The sequence below is a fragment of the Doryrhamphus excisus genome, linkage group LG19 (assembly GCF_037039965.1).
Source record: "Doryrhamphus excisus strain RoL-2023G ecotype Guam linkage group LG19, RoL_Dexc_Guam_v1.1, whole genome shotgun sequence".
NCBI lineage: Eukaryota > Metazoa > Chordata > Actinopteri > Syngnathiformes > Syngnathidae > Doryrhamphus > Doryrhamphus excisus.
The window spans coordinates 11,680,687-11,697,955 of NC_136375.1; the positions used below are offsets into that span (position 1 = coordinate 11,680,687).

The 17,269-nt window shown below is 44.5% G+C and overlaps 1 protein-coding gene across 1 annotated transcript; it reads right to left on the reverse strand.

The window, feature by feature from the left end:
• Positions 1 to 831: 831 nt before the first annotated feature.
• rp1l1b (rp1 like 1b) lies at positions 832 to 14,238 on the reverse strand (the record flags this gene model as incomplete). Its single annotated transcript, XM_078798858.1, has 3 exons — positions 832 to 11,416; positions 11,486 to 11,651; positions 13,783 to 14,238. Coding segments are annotated over 3 exons (10,683 nt in total), but the record flags the coding sequence as incomplete, so codon positions are not given.
• Between the last annotated feature and the right edge of the window lie 3,031 nt (positions 14,239 to 17,269).

A 17,269-nucleotide genomic window follows, 5' to 3' on the forward strand; every position in this document is an offset into this window, starting at 1 on the left:
ATGGGTGTCACATGCCCACGGGAGACCTCCGATGGCAAAGGCACCATCCATCAGCTCCGTCTTAATAGGAGTTTGGGGGGGGGGGGGGGGGGTCGCTGCAGAGACACCAAGAAAGTCTCAATTTAGGGACTCTGCTGCTGCACACAAGTTGATTGGACGCTAGTTAGCTGTTAGCCTCCTGGCTATCACGGTTGGTGAGGAGGGAGTGCGGAGGTGTCAGACCCACTAAAGGCCGTGGTTTGAAGTGCAATATATTTTGCTCTTTTTTTAAAAATCAAATATTATATTTAAAATAGAAAATTATAAAAAATCTAAATTGTATTTTAATACAATACTTGTAATTTTATTTAATAATTAATAGTAATGTAGAATTTTAAGTATACATAATAATGTTGAAATAATGTTATAATAATAATATTTAATGAGGGCTGCACGGTGGTCGAGTGGTTAGCGCGCACAACCTCACAGCTAGGAGACCGGGGTTCAATTCCATCCTCTGTGTGGAGTTTGCATGTTTTCTCCGGGTACTCCGGTTTCCTCCCACATTCGAAAAAAACATGCTAGGTTAATTAGCGACTCCAAATTGTCCATAGGTATGAATGTGAGTGTGAATGGTTGTTTGTCTATATGTGCCCTGTGATTGGCTGGCCACCAGTCCAGGGTGTACCCCGCCTCTCGCCTGAAGACAGCTGGGATAGGCTCCAGCACCCCCCGCCGCGACCCTCGTGAGGAAAAGCGGTAGAAAATGAATGAATGAATATTGAATAATATTCATTACAATTAATCAAAAACTGAATATAGTATAATAAATAATCAATAAAAAAATGAGTATTTAAAGTGCATTAGCATTTTATTCCACAGACAAAAAAAAGTGCAGTACATCCAGCTGAGGTAATACCCGCCCCAACACAATGAATCCAATGTTATCTTCTCTACTAACCTTCATATGCTAGTACTTCAAAATGACAATCATTCATGGCTTTTCCAGAAAAGATAACTAGAAAATAAAGATTATTATAATCGCAACAACGGAAAGAAATAGGAAAAAACTACAATATTGTGTATGTGCAAATATGCACACAATGGCCACAATATTAGGTACGCTAATGGGATCCAATAGAAAAGCTGCATGATATGGAATGGGGTACTGTAGGTAATATTGTGGCCGCTGACTGCATCTACAGGAAGTACCAGGTTGGAGTACTATTAAGCAGTACACAAGTGGATTATTCAAGTTTTCCCCCGAGTTTTCAAGTTGTATGAAAGAGCTGCCTCATCATTGAGGTGGTGGTTGGAATACGCGTATGTTATTCCGGTAGAAATACCTGGAATACCGCATCCGGTTCTTCTCTACGTCACTTGGTGTCTGACTTTAACGTTTCAGCGTCCGAGTCTTCTCCATCTGCGTAAACGCCTTCCTCAGACTCGGCACTGGCTTTCAACAAAGTGTTATTTACCCCTAATGTAGTTTCCCCGACGACAGCTTTATCCGCTTCCTGATTGGCTGCTTCGTCTGGGATAAAGTCCTCACTTCTTTCCACCTTCTCCTCCTCCTCCTCCTCAGACTCTGCTTCATCTTCGCCGTCGGCCGACTCCCCCTGTTCTTCCTCTTTTTCAGAAACTTCAGAAGTGTCCCCGATGGTTTCGTGGTCGTCTTCGTTATCGTCTTCCTGGGTTTTGGCTTCCTCGTTCCCTGCATCATCAGGACCATCGCCCTTGGTCACCTCAGGTTCCTCGGGCTCTTCCTCCGCCTCCGCCTCCGCCTCCTGTGTCACTCCACCTGGATCTGGGACTTCCTCATCTTCAGCCAAATTAGCTGCTCCAGCCTCTTCTTCGTCACCAGTTGCTCCCAACTCCTCGTTTTCAGCAGGTTCTTCAGGTTCTGCTTCTGGATCTTCCTCGTCAGATTCCTTTGTAATTGTTCCAGCATCCTCTTCATCCTCCGATTCAGCACCGGCATCTTCTTCACCGTCAATGGACCCCTCAGCCTCCTCTTCTTCTGGATGATTGTCAACATCCTGAGAAGAAGCAGCAGCCTGGTCTTCTTCTTGTTTTGTTTCTCGCTCATCAGGCTCCTCCTCATGGTTAGATGGTTCCTCATCATCTGGCTCATCTCCATCCTCCTTTTGGCCCTCTCCATCGTCACTTGTCAGGCAAGGTTCTTCTTCTTCCTCATTTTCATTATCATGCTCTGTGGCCTCTTCAGCTCTGGTCTCATCTGTTGCTCCTTCAGCTGGACCTTCCTCAGCGTCTTCATCCTCATTCTCAGGCATGCTTTCATCTTCACCTGCAGGAGCATCCGGATCGGAATCCGGATCTGCTTGTTCTGCCGCCGTTCCCTCATCGGCTGGCTTTTCCTGAGTCACCTCATAGCCACTTTCATCAGCATCTTCTTCCTCCGCAGTGCCATCCATATTGTCATCTTCTACCCCATCTTCAGCTTCATTCTCATCTCCACTGGTGACAGGAGTCTGCTCATTACCAGGGATATCTTCATCTTTCTCACATTCATGGTCGCTTGGGGCCGTCACTGCAGCTTCCTGTTCTGCATCTTCAGCTTCGACTGTTTCAGGAACCTCTTCACTCATCTTCTCATCTTCTTCGCCAACCTCATCAGTGGCCGCCGCCTCATTTTCATCTCCACTAGTGGCAGGAATTTCATCCTCTTCCTCTTTCTCAGATTCATCCACATTTGTGGCCGCCACCGTGTCCTCTTCTGCTGTTTCAGGAACATCTTCACTCATCTTCTCATCTTCTGCAGCGACGTTATCATCAGCGGCAGCATCCTCATTCTCATCTCCATCATTGACAGAAGTCTCATTATCATCTTCTTCCTCTTTCTCAGATTCATTCTCATTTGTGGCCGTCATGGTGGTCTCTTCTGCAGGATCTTCTGGTGGTTCAGGAACCTCTTCACTCATCTTCTCATCTTCTGCAGCAACGTTATCATCAGCGGCAGCATCCTCATTCTCATCTCCACTAGTGACAGGAGTCTCATTTTCTTCTTCTTTGTCGGCCTCTTGTGTTCCATCTTCAGCGGTTTCTGTAACCTCTTCGCTCAGCTTCTCATCTTCTGCAGCAACCTCATTATCGGTGGTGGCATCTTCATTCTCATCTCCATCATTGACAGAAGTCTCATTATCATCTTCTTCCTCTTTCTCAGATTCATTCTCATTTGTGGCTGTCATGGTGGTCTCTTCTGCAGGATCTTCTGGTGGTTCAGGAACCTCTTCACTCATCTTCTCATCTTCGGCAGCAACGGCATTATCAGTGTCAGCATCCTCGTTCTCATCTCCACTAGCGACAGGAGTGTCTTCCTCACCGCTTGCTCTGTCTTCTTCATCATCCTCTGTCATGGTGACCTCTGGTGCTGCATCTTCATTTTCAGCTATTTCGGCTACCTCTTCGCTGTTCTTCTCATCTTCTGCAGGAACCTCATTATCGGTGGTGGCGACCTCATTCTCATCTCCATTATTTGCAGGAGTCTCATTATCTTCTTCTTTCTCAGATTCATCCTCATTTGTGTCTGTCTTGGTGGCCTCTTCTGCTGCATCTTCTGCAGTTTCGGGAACCTCATCACTAATCTTCTCATCTTCTGCAGCAACCTCATTATCAGTGGTGGCATCCTCATTCTCATCTCCACTAGTGGCAGGAGTCGCATTATCTTCATTGGTAGCCGTCATGGTGGCCTCTTCTGCTACATCTTCTGCTGTTTCGAGAACCTCTTCACTCATCTCCTCATCTTCTGCAGCAGCCTCATTATCTGTAGCAGCATCCTCATTCTCATCTCCACTAGTGACAGGAGTCTCATGATCTTCTTCCTCTTTCTCAGATTCATCATTTGCGGCTGTCACAGTAGCCTCTTCTGCTGTTTCTAGAACCTCTTCACTCATCTTCTCATCTTCTGCAGCAGCCTGATTATCTGTGGCGGCATTCTCATTCTCATCTTCACCAATGGCAGGAGTCTCATTATCTTCTTCCTCTTTCTCAGATTCATCATTTGCGGCTGTCACGGTATCCTCTTCTGCTGTTTCTAGAACCTCTTCACTCATCTTCTCATCTTCTGCAGCAGCCTCATTATCTGTGGCGACATCCTCATTCTCATCTCCACTAGTGGCAGGAGTCTCATTATCTTCATTGGTAGCCGTCATGGTGGCCTCTTCTGCTCCATCTTCTGCTGTTTCGAGAACCTCTTCACTCATCTCCTCATCTTCTGCAGCAGCCTCATTATCTGTAGCGGCATCCTCATTCTCATCTCCACTAGTGGCAGGAGTCTCATTATCTTCTTCTTTCTCAGATTTATCTTCATTTGTAGCCGTCATGGTGGCCTCTTCTGCGGCATCTTCTGCTGTTTCGAGAACCTCTTCACTCATCTCTTCATCTTCTGCAGCATGAGTGGCAGCATCCTCATTCTCATCTCCATTATTGTCAGGAGTCTCATTATCTTCTTCCTCTTTCTCAGATTCATCATTTGTGGCTGTCATGGTGGCATCTTCTGCTGCATCTTCTGCCGTTTCGGGAACCTCGTCATTCATCTCCTCATCTTCGTCAGGGGCTCCATCTTCATTCTCATCTCCACTTGTGGCAGGAATCTGTTCTTCAGCACTGACTTTCTCAGATTCATCATCATCTTGTGCTGCATCTTCAGCTTCAGCTGCTTCGGTGACTTCCTCATTGATCTCATCATCTGCAGCAACCTCATTGTCATCCTCCCCATCATTCTCATCTCCACTGATGGCAGAAGTCTCTTCTTCACCACTGATTCCTCGTTCTTCATCTTTATCATCAGCAGCAACCTCTTCACTCATCTTCTCATCTTCTCCAGCAACCTCATCAGTGGCTGAGTCATCGTTGTCTCCTCCATCGGTAGCAGCAGCTTCTTCTTCCTCTGATTGGTGTTCACTGGTGGCTGTGACGGCATCTTCTGGTGCTGCGTCTTCAGCTTCAGCTGTTTCAGGAACCTCTTCACTGATCATCTCCTCTTCTGCAGTAACCTCATCGGCAGCGTTGGTGTCATCAAGCTCAGTGGGTGCCTCATCGTTCTCATCTCCACTGGCAGCAGATGTCGCTTCCTTGCCACAGGCTGACCTTTCTTCATCTATCATCGCAGTTGTTTCATCTAACTCCTTCCTCATCATCTCATTATCTTCATTATCAGCGGCTGTGCTGTTATTCTCATCTCCACGAGTACCAGGGCACTCCTCTTCACCACTGATGGATTCTTGTGCTGCATCTTCATCTTCAGCCGTGATGGTTTCCTCTGCATGTATCATCTCATCATCTGCAGCGTCCTGTTCCTCAGTGGCTGCATCATCACTCTCAGCATTGTCATCATTCTCTTCTCTGTTGGTAGCAGGAGTTTGCTCCTCACCGTCAACTCCCACTTCTCCATCTTCTTCACATTCATGTTCACTTGTGGGTGCATTCTCATCTTCTCCCATGAGGGCTTCGGCATCCTCTTCACCCTCTTTCTCATCTTCTGCAGCTTCTTCATCCTCAGTGGCTGCTTCCTTGGTCGTCTCTTTTTCTGCAGAAACCTCATCATCACTTTCCACACCCTCACTGGAGTCCACATTCACATCTCCACTGGTGGCTGGTATCTCCTCTTCACCATCTCCTGCCGCTTCTTCTTCTCTCTCAGCTGAACCCTCCTCTTCAGCCATGTTGATTTCAACAGCTTCCTCAGCCATCATCTCGTTTTCTGCAGAAACCTCATCATCAGTGTTTGCACGTTCATTGGAGATCTTCATGTTGGGGGCATCATCCGTCTCTGGTCCAATATCTTCAAACGGAGCTTCTGTTTGGTCTTCACTTGGCTTGGCTTCTTCTTCAGGAACATCTCCACCTGTGACCCCATCTTCAGTTTCTTTGGTCACATCATCTTGGTCCATATCCTGTATGGCTTGGTCCAGAATCTGTCCAACAAGTGTTGCTGCTGCTTTAGCGTCCACGTTGGCGAGACATCCACCTGTAGGATCTTCGTTTCTCATGTGAAGGTTTCTCTTCAGGTCAGCGCATGATTGGCATGGACAGCTTTCATCTTCGGTTTCTCCACGCTGGTCACTGTAAACTGTACTTGTTGCTGAGTCATCGCTTTTTCCCAACTGCGATTCGTACGACTGTTTGGCTTTGATCTTAAGCCTTCGTCTCCTCTCGTCCGTTTGAGTCGTTGAAGGTCTGGACTTTGCTTCTTTCGGAGGCCTTGGTAGACCTGCTCGATCTTTGATCTTGCACAGTTCCTTATGAATGCTGGTTTGGATGCGTGTTTGAACTTCTTCTATCATCCTGTTCAGGTGCTCGTCATCATCCAGGTTCCATTGATCTTTCAACTCTCGCATGGCGTTGATGTGATGAGTCATGAACTGCTTCTCTATTTTGGTTAGTAAACTCAGGACCCAAACAGGATCAGAGTCTCGGCAAATGTGTTTCATGGACTGTAGTGGACTCTCAGACATGGAGTCTGTTTCAAGTCGCTCACCATTGCCTGAGGATGGTGGGCTTTCGGAAAGTTCTCTTGGACTATCGTTAATGGTCTCATTTGTGGATGGGTCTCCCTTTTGGGTTCCCTCAGGTCCACCTGCTTCTTCATGTTGGTGGTCTTCTTGTGCTTTGGTAAAAATATCTGCGAGGGTTTGTGCACCAGTACCGTTTGCACTGTCGCTGCTTTTTCCAGAACCTGTGGAGCCACTATTGACATCCACGCCAGAAGAAGACGTGTGAATGAATTCCTCGTCAGAATGGCGGTCCTTTTCCGACACGGGTTCATTGTCAGAAAAGTCGCATATCCAAAGGGATTGGAGAATCTCCATCAGTGTTTTATATCGTTGACATTTTTCATCTGGGTTCTTCGGATCGTGGTCTAGCAACTGCAACTTCACAAGGCACTCTAAGAAACCTCGAGCTGAAGTGCTTAATTTGCGTCCATACGCAGGAGAAACCTCTGGTAGACTACTGCATCTGTCCAGCTTTGGATTGAGAAGTACTCTCATCACCTGCACAGAAGAGTAACATATCTTGGAGTCAGTATCTCCAACATCTGCATTTGGTTCCTCGGTCGCTTTCTGGCAATCATCTCCAGAAACATCTTGCACATCGTTTGGTTCGTTTACATTCTCAACGGCGGAGTCTTCATTGGTTTCGTCAACGGCGGTGCCGCTTTTGAGCCTGTCACAGTTAAACTCCTCCACGTCGCAGAGTTCGCTGTCGGCCGGTATGGTTTTAAGCCATTCGTTTACGACCTCAGTCGGGGAAGCGTTTGGTAGGTTTGATGGAACTATCGCAGCATCGTCAGCGTCCATCTTCTCCAGGTCGCTATTGTCGTCAATTATAGCATCCTCAGGATCTGTAGGTCCATTTAGTTCTTTCTCCGAGCTCACATCTCCATTGATAGGCTGCTTGTCATTATCGGTTTTCTTGGATTTGACAGATTTGACCGAAACCGACTTTTGTTCTTTCCGACTTTTTCTTTCCAGAGCATCTGATGTTGCTGACATTTTGGACTTGGATGACATTGCTGTAGGTGTTCTTTCTTCCGATTCCTCAGCTTCCACGGCGAGAACTTCTGACTTCTTGGATTTTACAGATGTATTTGACAACACACTTTGGGTTCTTTTCTCAGTCTGTTCGCTGGCGGCTACTCCAGACTTTCTGGTTCTTGAAGACAAATTTGATTTGATGGACAAAACGCTTGGAGTCCCGCTGATTACATCAACGTCCTCCGCGGGTATTTCACCTGCATTTCCTGATATGTTTGACGTCCTTGATTTTAAAGATACATCTGATTTAACGGTCATCGCACTTGGGGTTCTTAATTCCTCGCAATCTTCTTCTCCTCGTTCATTTTCAGACTGTATAGAATATTTAGATTCTCCAGACACAACAGATTTGATTTCAGTTTCATCAATATTAGCAACATCTACAGCAGCTTTTGACTTCTTTGATGCTGCAGAGGAACCTGACTTTCTGGATTTTGTTGATTTGCCAGAGAAACTACTTGGTGTTCTCTCCGTATTGTCTTCATGTTCTACACGTAAGGATTTTGCTGATATGTCAGATTGTTCTGATTTAGCACGATGTTCTTCCTCACATGTCGCTCTTGATGAGCCAGATTTGTTTGTCCTGGTTGATTTGGCGGATGCTTTACTTGTTGATCTTATTTCTGATACGTCGTCATGATCCATACAGAGACCTGAAGACTTTGCAGAACTTGCTGATAAGGAGCTGGGAGCTCTTTGCATGGCCACCTCTTCAGCGACACAAGATGTTTGTGAATGGACTGATTCTTCAACTTCAGGTTGGTCCTCATCATCGTTATTATCGACAGGTTCAGGACCTTCTTCATCTTTGGACTGCCTTGAACTTCCTCGTGCTTCACTCTCCATTTCAGCAATTTCAACGCTGTGTTCGCTGGTCAGCTCAGAAACATCCCGAGATACTCCTGATAATCCTGAGATTGTCCTTGCAGATTTGATGGACAAGTTGCTCAAAGTTCTTTCTACTGGTTCATGACAAGAAGTATTTTCATCAGCTGAGATTTTAGATTTCTTGGACTTTGAGGATTTGGTAGACACTTTACTCTCCGCTCTACTTGAAACTTCTGCAGATAGAACCTCTGACACGTTGGATACTACCGACGTCTCAGAAGCACGTGACTTAAGTCTGCATTGTTCAGACGGAGCTTCAGCCGAACGTTTGGATCTACTTCCTGAAACACTCGACAAAACTGATAGTGAACTCATTGATCTGCTCTCAGATTGTTCTTCTTGAGGAGAACCCACACCACGATCAGATGGACCATCCTTTATGGACTTAGATGTTACTGAAATGTTTGATTTTGTAGATCTTTCCGATCTGGCTGACCTTCTGCTTGGCACCCTGTCTTGGTGATTACATGGATCAGCTGAAGCACTGGATACTTTGGATTTTGTCGATTTTACAGAAAGAGAAGACTTAGCAGATTTAGCTGACATCGTGCTGTGTGATCGCTCATCGCATTCCTCTTCCGCATCTTTGGAACAAATTCCAGAAACATCGGAGTTTCTAGAAATGTGCGATTTTGCAGATTTTGCAGACAAAGCACTGGGTGTTCTCTCTGCAGAAACGTGGGACGGGATCGATTTAGCTGACATGCAGCTTGAGGCCCGTTCTTCTGTTTCTTCAACGGAACACTGAGACCTTTCCTCCACTGGAACGTCAGCAGAACATTTGGACTTACTTGATCTTGTGGATTTGTTGGATCGGGCTGACATGGCGCTTGTTGCTCTACTATTTGTATTCTCATCAATTGTTATTTCTTCCTGGACATCAACATTATCTTCTAAAGGAACTTCAGAAACATTTGAATGTGAAGAAACATCCTCAGGTTTGGAGATGTTAGATTTAGCAGATCGTGTTGATTTTCCCGACTTTGCAGATCGTTCGGACTTTACCGACATCACACTTGGTTCTCGTCGTTCCTCGTTTGACCTCGAACAAACGCTTGAGTTGGTTGACATGCGGCTTGGTGACCTTTGGCTTGCTTCTTCATTGTCGTGTTCTTCAGGGTTATCTTCAGAAGTTTTGGACTTTACAGATACCTGTATTGCTGATGATTCTGACTCGTCGTTTTTTTCTGACATGGGACTGTGGGATCTCGCTTCAGATTCACCGTGGTTGCCTGAATTTGGCCTCTGTGTGTCCTCATCCTGGGAATTTGAGATGTCGTCTTGGACTTCCGAATTGCTCACTTTGGCTGATGTGTTGCTCGCTGCTTCTTCTTCAGTTAGCACTCCATCACTTTGACATTCTTCATCTGGAGCTTCCGATGACTTAGATTGGGGAGATCTTGCTGAAACGCTGGTCTTTTCTGACTTGACTGACTTTGTGCTTTGTGGTCTATCTTCAGCTGCTTCTGCAGTAGATCCATCAGCATCAACTTCTGGGGTTTTCGATTTCCTTGAACTTGCTTCTGATGTAGCAGATACTACCGACCTGGTACTTGGAGGTCTTTCCTCGGTTTTCTCCTCAATGCAGCCATCGGTATTCAACGCTGCATCTTCGTCTTGCACTTCCTCTTCAACTTCCAAGGTTTTAGATTTCCCAGATGTTGCTGACTGGACACTCGGGGCTCTGTCTTGATCTTCTTCAGCCTTTGTAGATTCTAGTTCCTCAACATTTACTTCTGGTTTCTCTTCTAGATCGTGTTCAGGTGTTTTGGACTTTGTAGAAGATTTCATTGACATTTGGCTTTGTGGTCGCTGTCCATTCTCACTTTCCTCGGCCTGGTCTTGGTCTTGGACTTGTTCTTTGGCAGATTCTTCTTCAGCTGCATCCACATCAGCAGACGACAAGGAAGTAGCTGGTCTTTCTCCGTCGGCTTCCTTCTCTGATTGACATTGTTCACTTGTCACCTCAGATGTTTGACTTGATGGTCTTTCTTCACACTCTAAGACTTCTGGTTTGCACTTTGTTGAGGCATTTGAACGAACGGACATGGCACTTTTGGATCGTTCCTCCTCCACACCCTCGGGTTCTGCTGTATTTGTTTCTTCTGAGTTTGATTGGACAGACGTAACTGCGAGTGCTTCCTCGGAATTTACATCGGATGCTCCACAGTGACACGCATGCAGCTTTTTGGACTTCTTGGTGGAGTTCTGAGAGTGAGTAGATTCCGGTGATGATAGCCTCAAAGTGTCATCTCCCGTGACCTCCTCAGGTTTTCCACTCTGTGAGGATGGTCTTGAAGCACTTGTAGATGCAGGTTCTTCGTCTTGCTCAGCCTCACAGTTGTCCATAGCGTCCACGTAGGATTCACTGCGGATGGTGCAGTACTCCACCGTTTCAGACGCTTCAACGTGCTCCACCACTTCCTCTATGTGCTCCTCGCTCGATCTGGCCACAGATTGGAGATTTTCAACCGTGGTCTTTCTGGAAACCACTTTGTGCGAGGACGCGCTTGAGCTCGATGTGTGAATGCCACGACTTTCTCCCTGAGAAGCTTCGGCCGTGTTTGTCCAGATGTTGTACTCTCTCTTTTGACTGCAGCACTGAGGACAACGAGAACTGTGTCTTTGGTGGCGTCTCGTCACGTATGCGTCACCCGTTTCGGAAACATTCTCAGAACCCGAACAGCTTCTCCCGACAGCTTGCTCCTGAAGGTGCTCGCTGGTCCTATTGGAGCTTTTTCTGACTTCTGTCGACCACAGTAAGGTTTCTTCATCGAGCCGAAAGCGCACTTTCATCTTCATGGACAAGCTGCCATCTTTGTTGACACAGACTAGTTTCTCTACATCATCGTCAATTAATTTCTCAGCGGTGGCTGGACAGGAGCCAACGTCTTCTGCCGATTCTGTTCCATCTGGAAGCGACTTCTCAGAAGACACCGAATGCCTCGTGGATCGGTTGGTAGATCCTTTGGGTTTTGGTTGAACTGCGTGTCCTTGAATGACAAACAGAAGAAAATTGAATCCATTTGAATCCAAACACTTTGTCAAATAATTCCCCCTACCGTCGTCGCTGTCTGCGCAGCCGGCGGATCTCGCTTTTGGGCTCAGAGTTGGCAATTTTTCTTCGGCTGCTTTTCGAAATCTCTCCACAACGGAGGGGTGAGATGGATCCCGACCCACGCAGACCAGAACACCGGGACAGTGCATGACACTTTGAACATTTTCAACCTGAAACAGAACAAATAGTTGGAACCGTGTTGGCTTGAGAGGTTTTTGCTATGGACTGGATGGTGACTGGGGACGGGTTGGCATAGGGGAAAGGCCTTAGTCTTAGTCTTAGTCCTAGTTTCGGACACCCTTGCCTGTATAAAAAAAAAAAACCTGTGCCACGGTGTGCTAACTAAAATGGTCTTAATCCAGGATGATCTCCAAGGGACTCCAACAGATGACGGTGCAGTCCCGCATTGGAAGACTGCCAGCAAAGCTTACTCAGGGGACACGTTTAAGTGTGACAAAGTCATATTAAACACGTCACGCTGACTAACCATCGTCATCACAAGTGAATTAAAAATATAATCCCTCTGTTTAACAGATGATTAACCAGATCGGCTGGGTCCAGTGGGGCAGTGGGACGAGTGTACGCTGACCTCTTTTTTTTCTGAACCACTTGGAGCAACTCATGGGCTCTGACGAGGCAGACTTTTTCCTTCTACAGTTGACGTCTAATATTGTGACCAGAGACTGTAGTTAACGCTGCACGGCTTCTTTCAAAAGTGCTGTTCATGAGCAACATGTTTTTGATGGCAAAGCACTTTTGAGCTGGAAATCCACTCTCAGGCAGCGTAGATGAATAGCTTCCATGCACAGTCACACCAAGGTAGAGTGAAGGTAATTAATTGCCTTTCTGGTATGTACTGTACATAGAGAGTAAAGCTTGGGAGTCTTAAACGTGGCCCGTTTCTCCTTTTGTGGAAATAACAGTGATTTCATGAAGATGAATGGTGCTCGAAGGAGGAAAATGGGAAGGCGATTTGCGAGGACTCTTCAGTGGTGCTGTAATTGCATATGTGCAGATATTTGATATGTTGGATAGTAGAAAAATAAACAGGATCATTTTTTCATACAGTATTTCAAGCATAGAAACCCATGAAAATATGAGCTGGAAACCTCATATTACAAATATACAACATAAGGTGGCCAGAAATATTTTGATATTCAATAAAGCAAAATTTGTTCACACTCACACACTTCACACTCTTTATTTCTCGCTGGTTCAACCATATCTTACTTATTGTGTGAAAATATGGGGTAATAACTATAAAAGCAATCTTCACTCGCTAAATGTACTGCAAAAAAGGTCAGTAAGGATAATTCATCATGCCGCCTAACTCCTTATTTCAAAAATCACAAATACTTAAACTTGCTGATATAGTTAATTTCCAAACACCTAAAATAATGCATAAGGCTAAAAATAACCAATTACCTAAAAATGTCTCTACAAAAGAGGATAAATATGATCTTAGGGAAGTAAATTTGAAACACTTATATGCTAGGACTATGTTAAAAAGCCATAGCATTTCAGTACGTGGAATCAAACTATGGAATGGATTAAGTAAGGACCTCAAACAATGCACAACGATGAGCGAATTCAAGAAATAATACAAGCAGTTGTGATTATGTCATTGTATGGTCATATCACCTCGTACTTCGGTACGGTACGTGACAAAAAATTAAAAAAATTAAAAATTAATCCCCCCCCAAAAAAAACCTTAAACTATATTAGGAAAGCAGGAAGTGAACAAATGTAACGGTTACTGATTGTAAAAGTACCAGATGGAGGGGTAGGATTTAATAAGCTTTGCTTCTTCCTACTCCTTTTGGACATGTGGAACTGTGAACTGATTATGTGATGCATTCAATTGTAATCTGATGCATGTTCAAATGAAATAAAACCATTACCATCTTGTAGATACGGTTTGAACATTATTAGAGACCTCCAAACTAACAATAAGTCTAGTTTTTCATTATAGCTAATACATCTTGTAGTACATTATGATTTTTAGAACAAATAATGACATTCTTAGCTGATGAAGTTTAATTTAAATGACTTTTTAGGCAGATAATGCGACTTTTACCGTGTGAACCAAAAGTAGTGTTTCAATGCTGCATCCCCTCGCTGTACACCAACATGGCCACTAGAGGCCTCTGTTTCCCGCTGCTCTGTATTTCAGCATTGAAATCATAAGTACTGCAAAGGTCAAGGAGCATAAAGGCTAATATTGATGAATGAATGCCCCATGTGACAATAACTATGGATACTTTTACACTGTGCAGGTGTGCCTAAATGCCGTGAGCTCACCTTGTGCCCGTCCAGAGTGTACACCTTCCTGACGTGGTACTGCATGAGCTCAGAGAGTTCCTCTAAGAAAAGTCCAAAGCTGCGCAGCCCCTTGCGATGTAAGACGATGGTCTTCCTCACCGATGGGTCGCTGTTTTTCACCAGCACCACCCTCTTAGCGTGCCGCTGAGGCGCCACGGGGCTCTCCTCGGGCCTGCTGGGCCTCCAGCGAACATACTGGTGAGGATGATGATGGCTGTGATGGTGGTCGTAGTGACAAAGAGAGGACAGCGACTGTAGCGCCTCCATGGTGCGGGCGTGTCTGTACTCTGAGCACAGGCAGCATTCGGCCGCCACGGGGTCATGATGGGAGATGCGGGGCAGCCTGCAGGCGGCGTGTTTTTGGGAGGCGTCCCCAGAGACGGCGCTGAAGCACTGGAAGCTGTGGGAGGACATGGCCGACGCTTGTCCTTTAGTTTAGACGCCAAGCGGGAAGCCTAGCGGAACCCCGCCTTCCAATCATGTCAACCTGGACGAAAGACCAGATCAAACGATATGACGGTTTTATCTTAGCTCCTCCGCATTTGGAATGTTACATATTCCCATGTCAGAGATTAAAGTGTAAAAGAAGACAGGGATAACGAGGAGGCAAAGCAAATCCTCACAGTTACTTTCAATAACGAGCTTAAAAGTGGACCTTACCTCGTCGCTGGCACCGCCGAGGAGAATCCATCGGGAGAACCTCCGTCAGGGATTAGTGCTGCTAAAAGGCGTAAATATCTGCAAATAAAGTCGTTCTCGTTGAGACAAAGCTGGGAGGTAAAAGAGGCTTCATTGTTGCCGGGTAGAAAAGGGGAGTTGGTAAAATAGGCCAAGCTTGACTGACAATTATAAAGAAATATTTTGGCTCTTCTCCTTCTTTTTGTATTAGCGTCTTTTAAGGGTTTCAGAGGCAAAGGCGAGCACAGCATTGCTTAAAATACTCCTGCATTTCTTATTGTCTCTTCACTCAAGCATGTTGTTTATGTTATGGAAACTGTTACGTGCTTTTAAACAACAAAATAAGCATTTCCTGACTTGAACGCATCACAGATTGGTAACTGTTACATGCTTTTAAACAACAAAATAAGCATTTCCTGACTTGAACGCATCACAGATTCAATGGTTTTGACAAGAAAATGTGTTGTAGATCCTTAAAGTTGATTCAAATCAACAATCATTGACATGCTAAGCTAAAGAATGCTAACTGAGTTAGTCTGTCTTCCTTTTTCTTACAAACACATAATGATGCTAGTGCTAATACAACCTAAAAGGCGTCCTGGCTGGTCCACCTGTAATATCATAAGACGTACTTATTATCGCCGCGGTAACAACTAAAGATGTTACTCTGCTTTTTATAATACTCTGCCATCAGATGAGTTTGAGATTGTTCTTTTAAACTAGTTGTTACGTATTGTTGCTTTAATGCCGGGAAATAAAGGGATGCAATTTTGCCACTTTGGGTTTTTTTGTAAAGCAACACATGTAAATACGATAAGAAGACATAAGAGACTTTGTGATATGAGTGAAAAAGCATATTATTGGTATAATATGTTACAAATCTTAAATAATCTTCATAATTTTTAAATTATAATATTATAACTTTATTAACATAAACTTTTTCCCCAAACAATTTTTTTTACGACTTTAAAGACTTATTTTTTCTTGAATATTTCAACTACATGCTGCCAAAATTATGTTATTTTTAGTCATAATTTTACAAATATATTCTCTTAAAAAAATCACAGTTTATTTATCGTCAGTATACAGGTTTTTCCATTAATATTTTAACATACGGTTGTTTTGCCCCCAACTTTCTTATTGTGAATTTAGACTTTATTTTTATATTTTCTATATATTCAAAATTTATTACAATATTTTAACTTCATTTGTGTTATTCTTGATTAACTTCATTTTCCAAAAAGTCCGACTTTATTTAGTTTGGTTTGTTTCTCACAATATTCCGACCAAAAATGACATTATTGTTCTCATAATATTGCAACTGCTGATTTTCCCATTTTTTCTGTTGATTATTTTTTTGTATATTATTTTTTCTTAAATTATCGTTTTAGAATATGCCCCACACTCATGCCACAGTTTGGACACTGTTGCTTTAACGCTTAGCATGTCTACCATGACAGAATACTGACTTGATTGTTTCTACTATTAACGTATATTGCAACCTCATACGTAGCTTTGGATGATGAACGTTCTGGAAATAAAATCCAGGAAGTCAAATAGCAATGATGACATCATAGCATGGAAGCAAGTGCATATACTTACTAGATCCATCCACCTCCATAATCCAAAAACAATCCCAGGAATAAAACTCCACAAAGGAGCCTCCAAACCTTTAGCCAGCGGAGAGGCGAGTTTGCGCTCCTCCAGTCCAGGGTGGTCCAGTAGCGGGCCCTGCAGCTAATCACATGCATGAGGACGCCAAGGATAGACTGAAAAGCCCGGCTAATCACTGGCAGATTGGACAGAAATCTTCTGGACACATGACTTGGACGCCAAGACCGCACAAAGCCAGTTGGAGACACTTTTAGCGTGCAGCTAAAGGATTAAGTGTTAAAAATATGTTAGGTCTATTTTCACCGGCCCTGCAACCCCCTGAGTCATCATGACACGGCTGCTGAGTTTTTGCTGTGTCATCCTCCATGTTAAGGCTTCAATTTTGGCACTGAATACGCACCAACGTTATCTTAGACTCTTCCTTGGTGAGGGTTTTGGTTAGGGTTTGGCACTTCCTGGTTCATTGAATCTGTCGTTTACATTCTAGCGTGGAGGAGCAGTAACATGACGATTTTTTATTCAGATCTGAATTAAAACTGTAGTCCTTGCGAAATCCCGCCAACAGCGATGACAACTCCATCTCTGTGGCGTGGCTGTGTCACGCCTGGCGGAGGTAACAACACGCATACGGAACGTGGACACACGTCTTTGCGGCTTAGCTCTCTTCAACCCTGGCTGCTGTTCAACGATCACAAGTCGTTAGCGTCCAACCTGCTGAGTGACAAAGTTGCTCCCAGCTTTGCACCTTGATGAGTGGAACTGACTCTTCAAAACAACATCATTTCAACTATGGAAATAACAAAAAAGTGCCATTTTAACTTGTCTCAAGATTACATTATTATATTACATTTATGACGTGGAGGCTGCATGGTGGTCGAGTGGTTCGGGCGCAGATCTCACAGCTAGGAGACCAGAGTTCAATCCAACCCTCGGCCATCTCTGTGTGAAGTTTGCATGTTGTCCAAATTGTCCATAGGTATGAATGTGAGTGTGAATGGTTGTTTGTCTATATGTGCCCTGCGACCAGTCCAGGGTGTACCCCGCCTCTCGCCCGAAGACAGCTGGGATAGGCTCCAGCACCCCTGCGACCCTCGTGAGGAAAAAGCGGTAGAAAATGAATGAATGAATGAATGAACTTGTCTCAAGACTACATTATTATATTACATTTATGAAG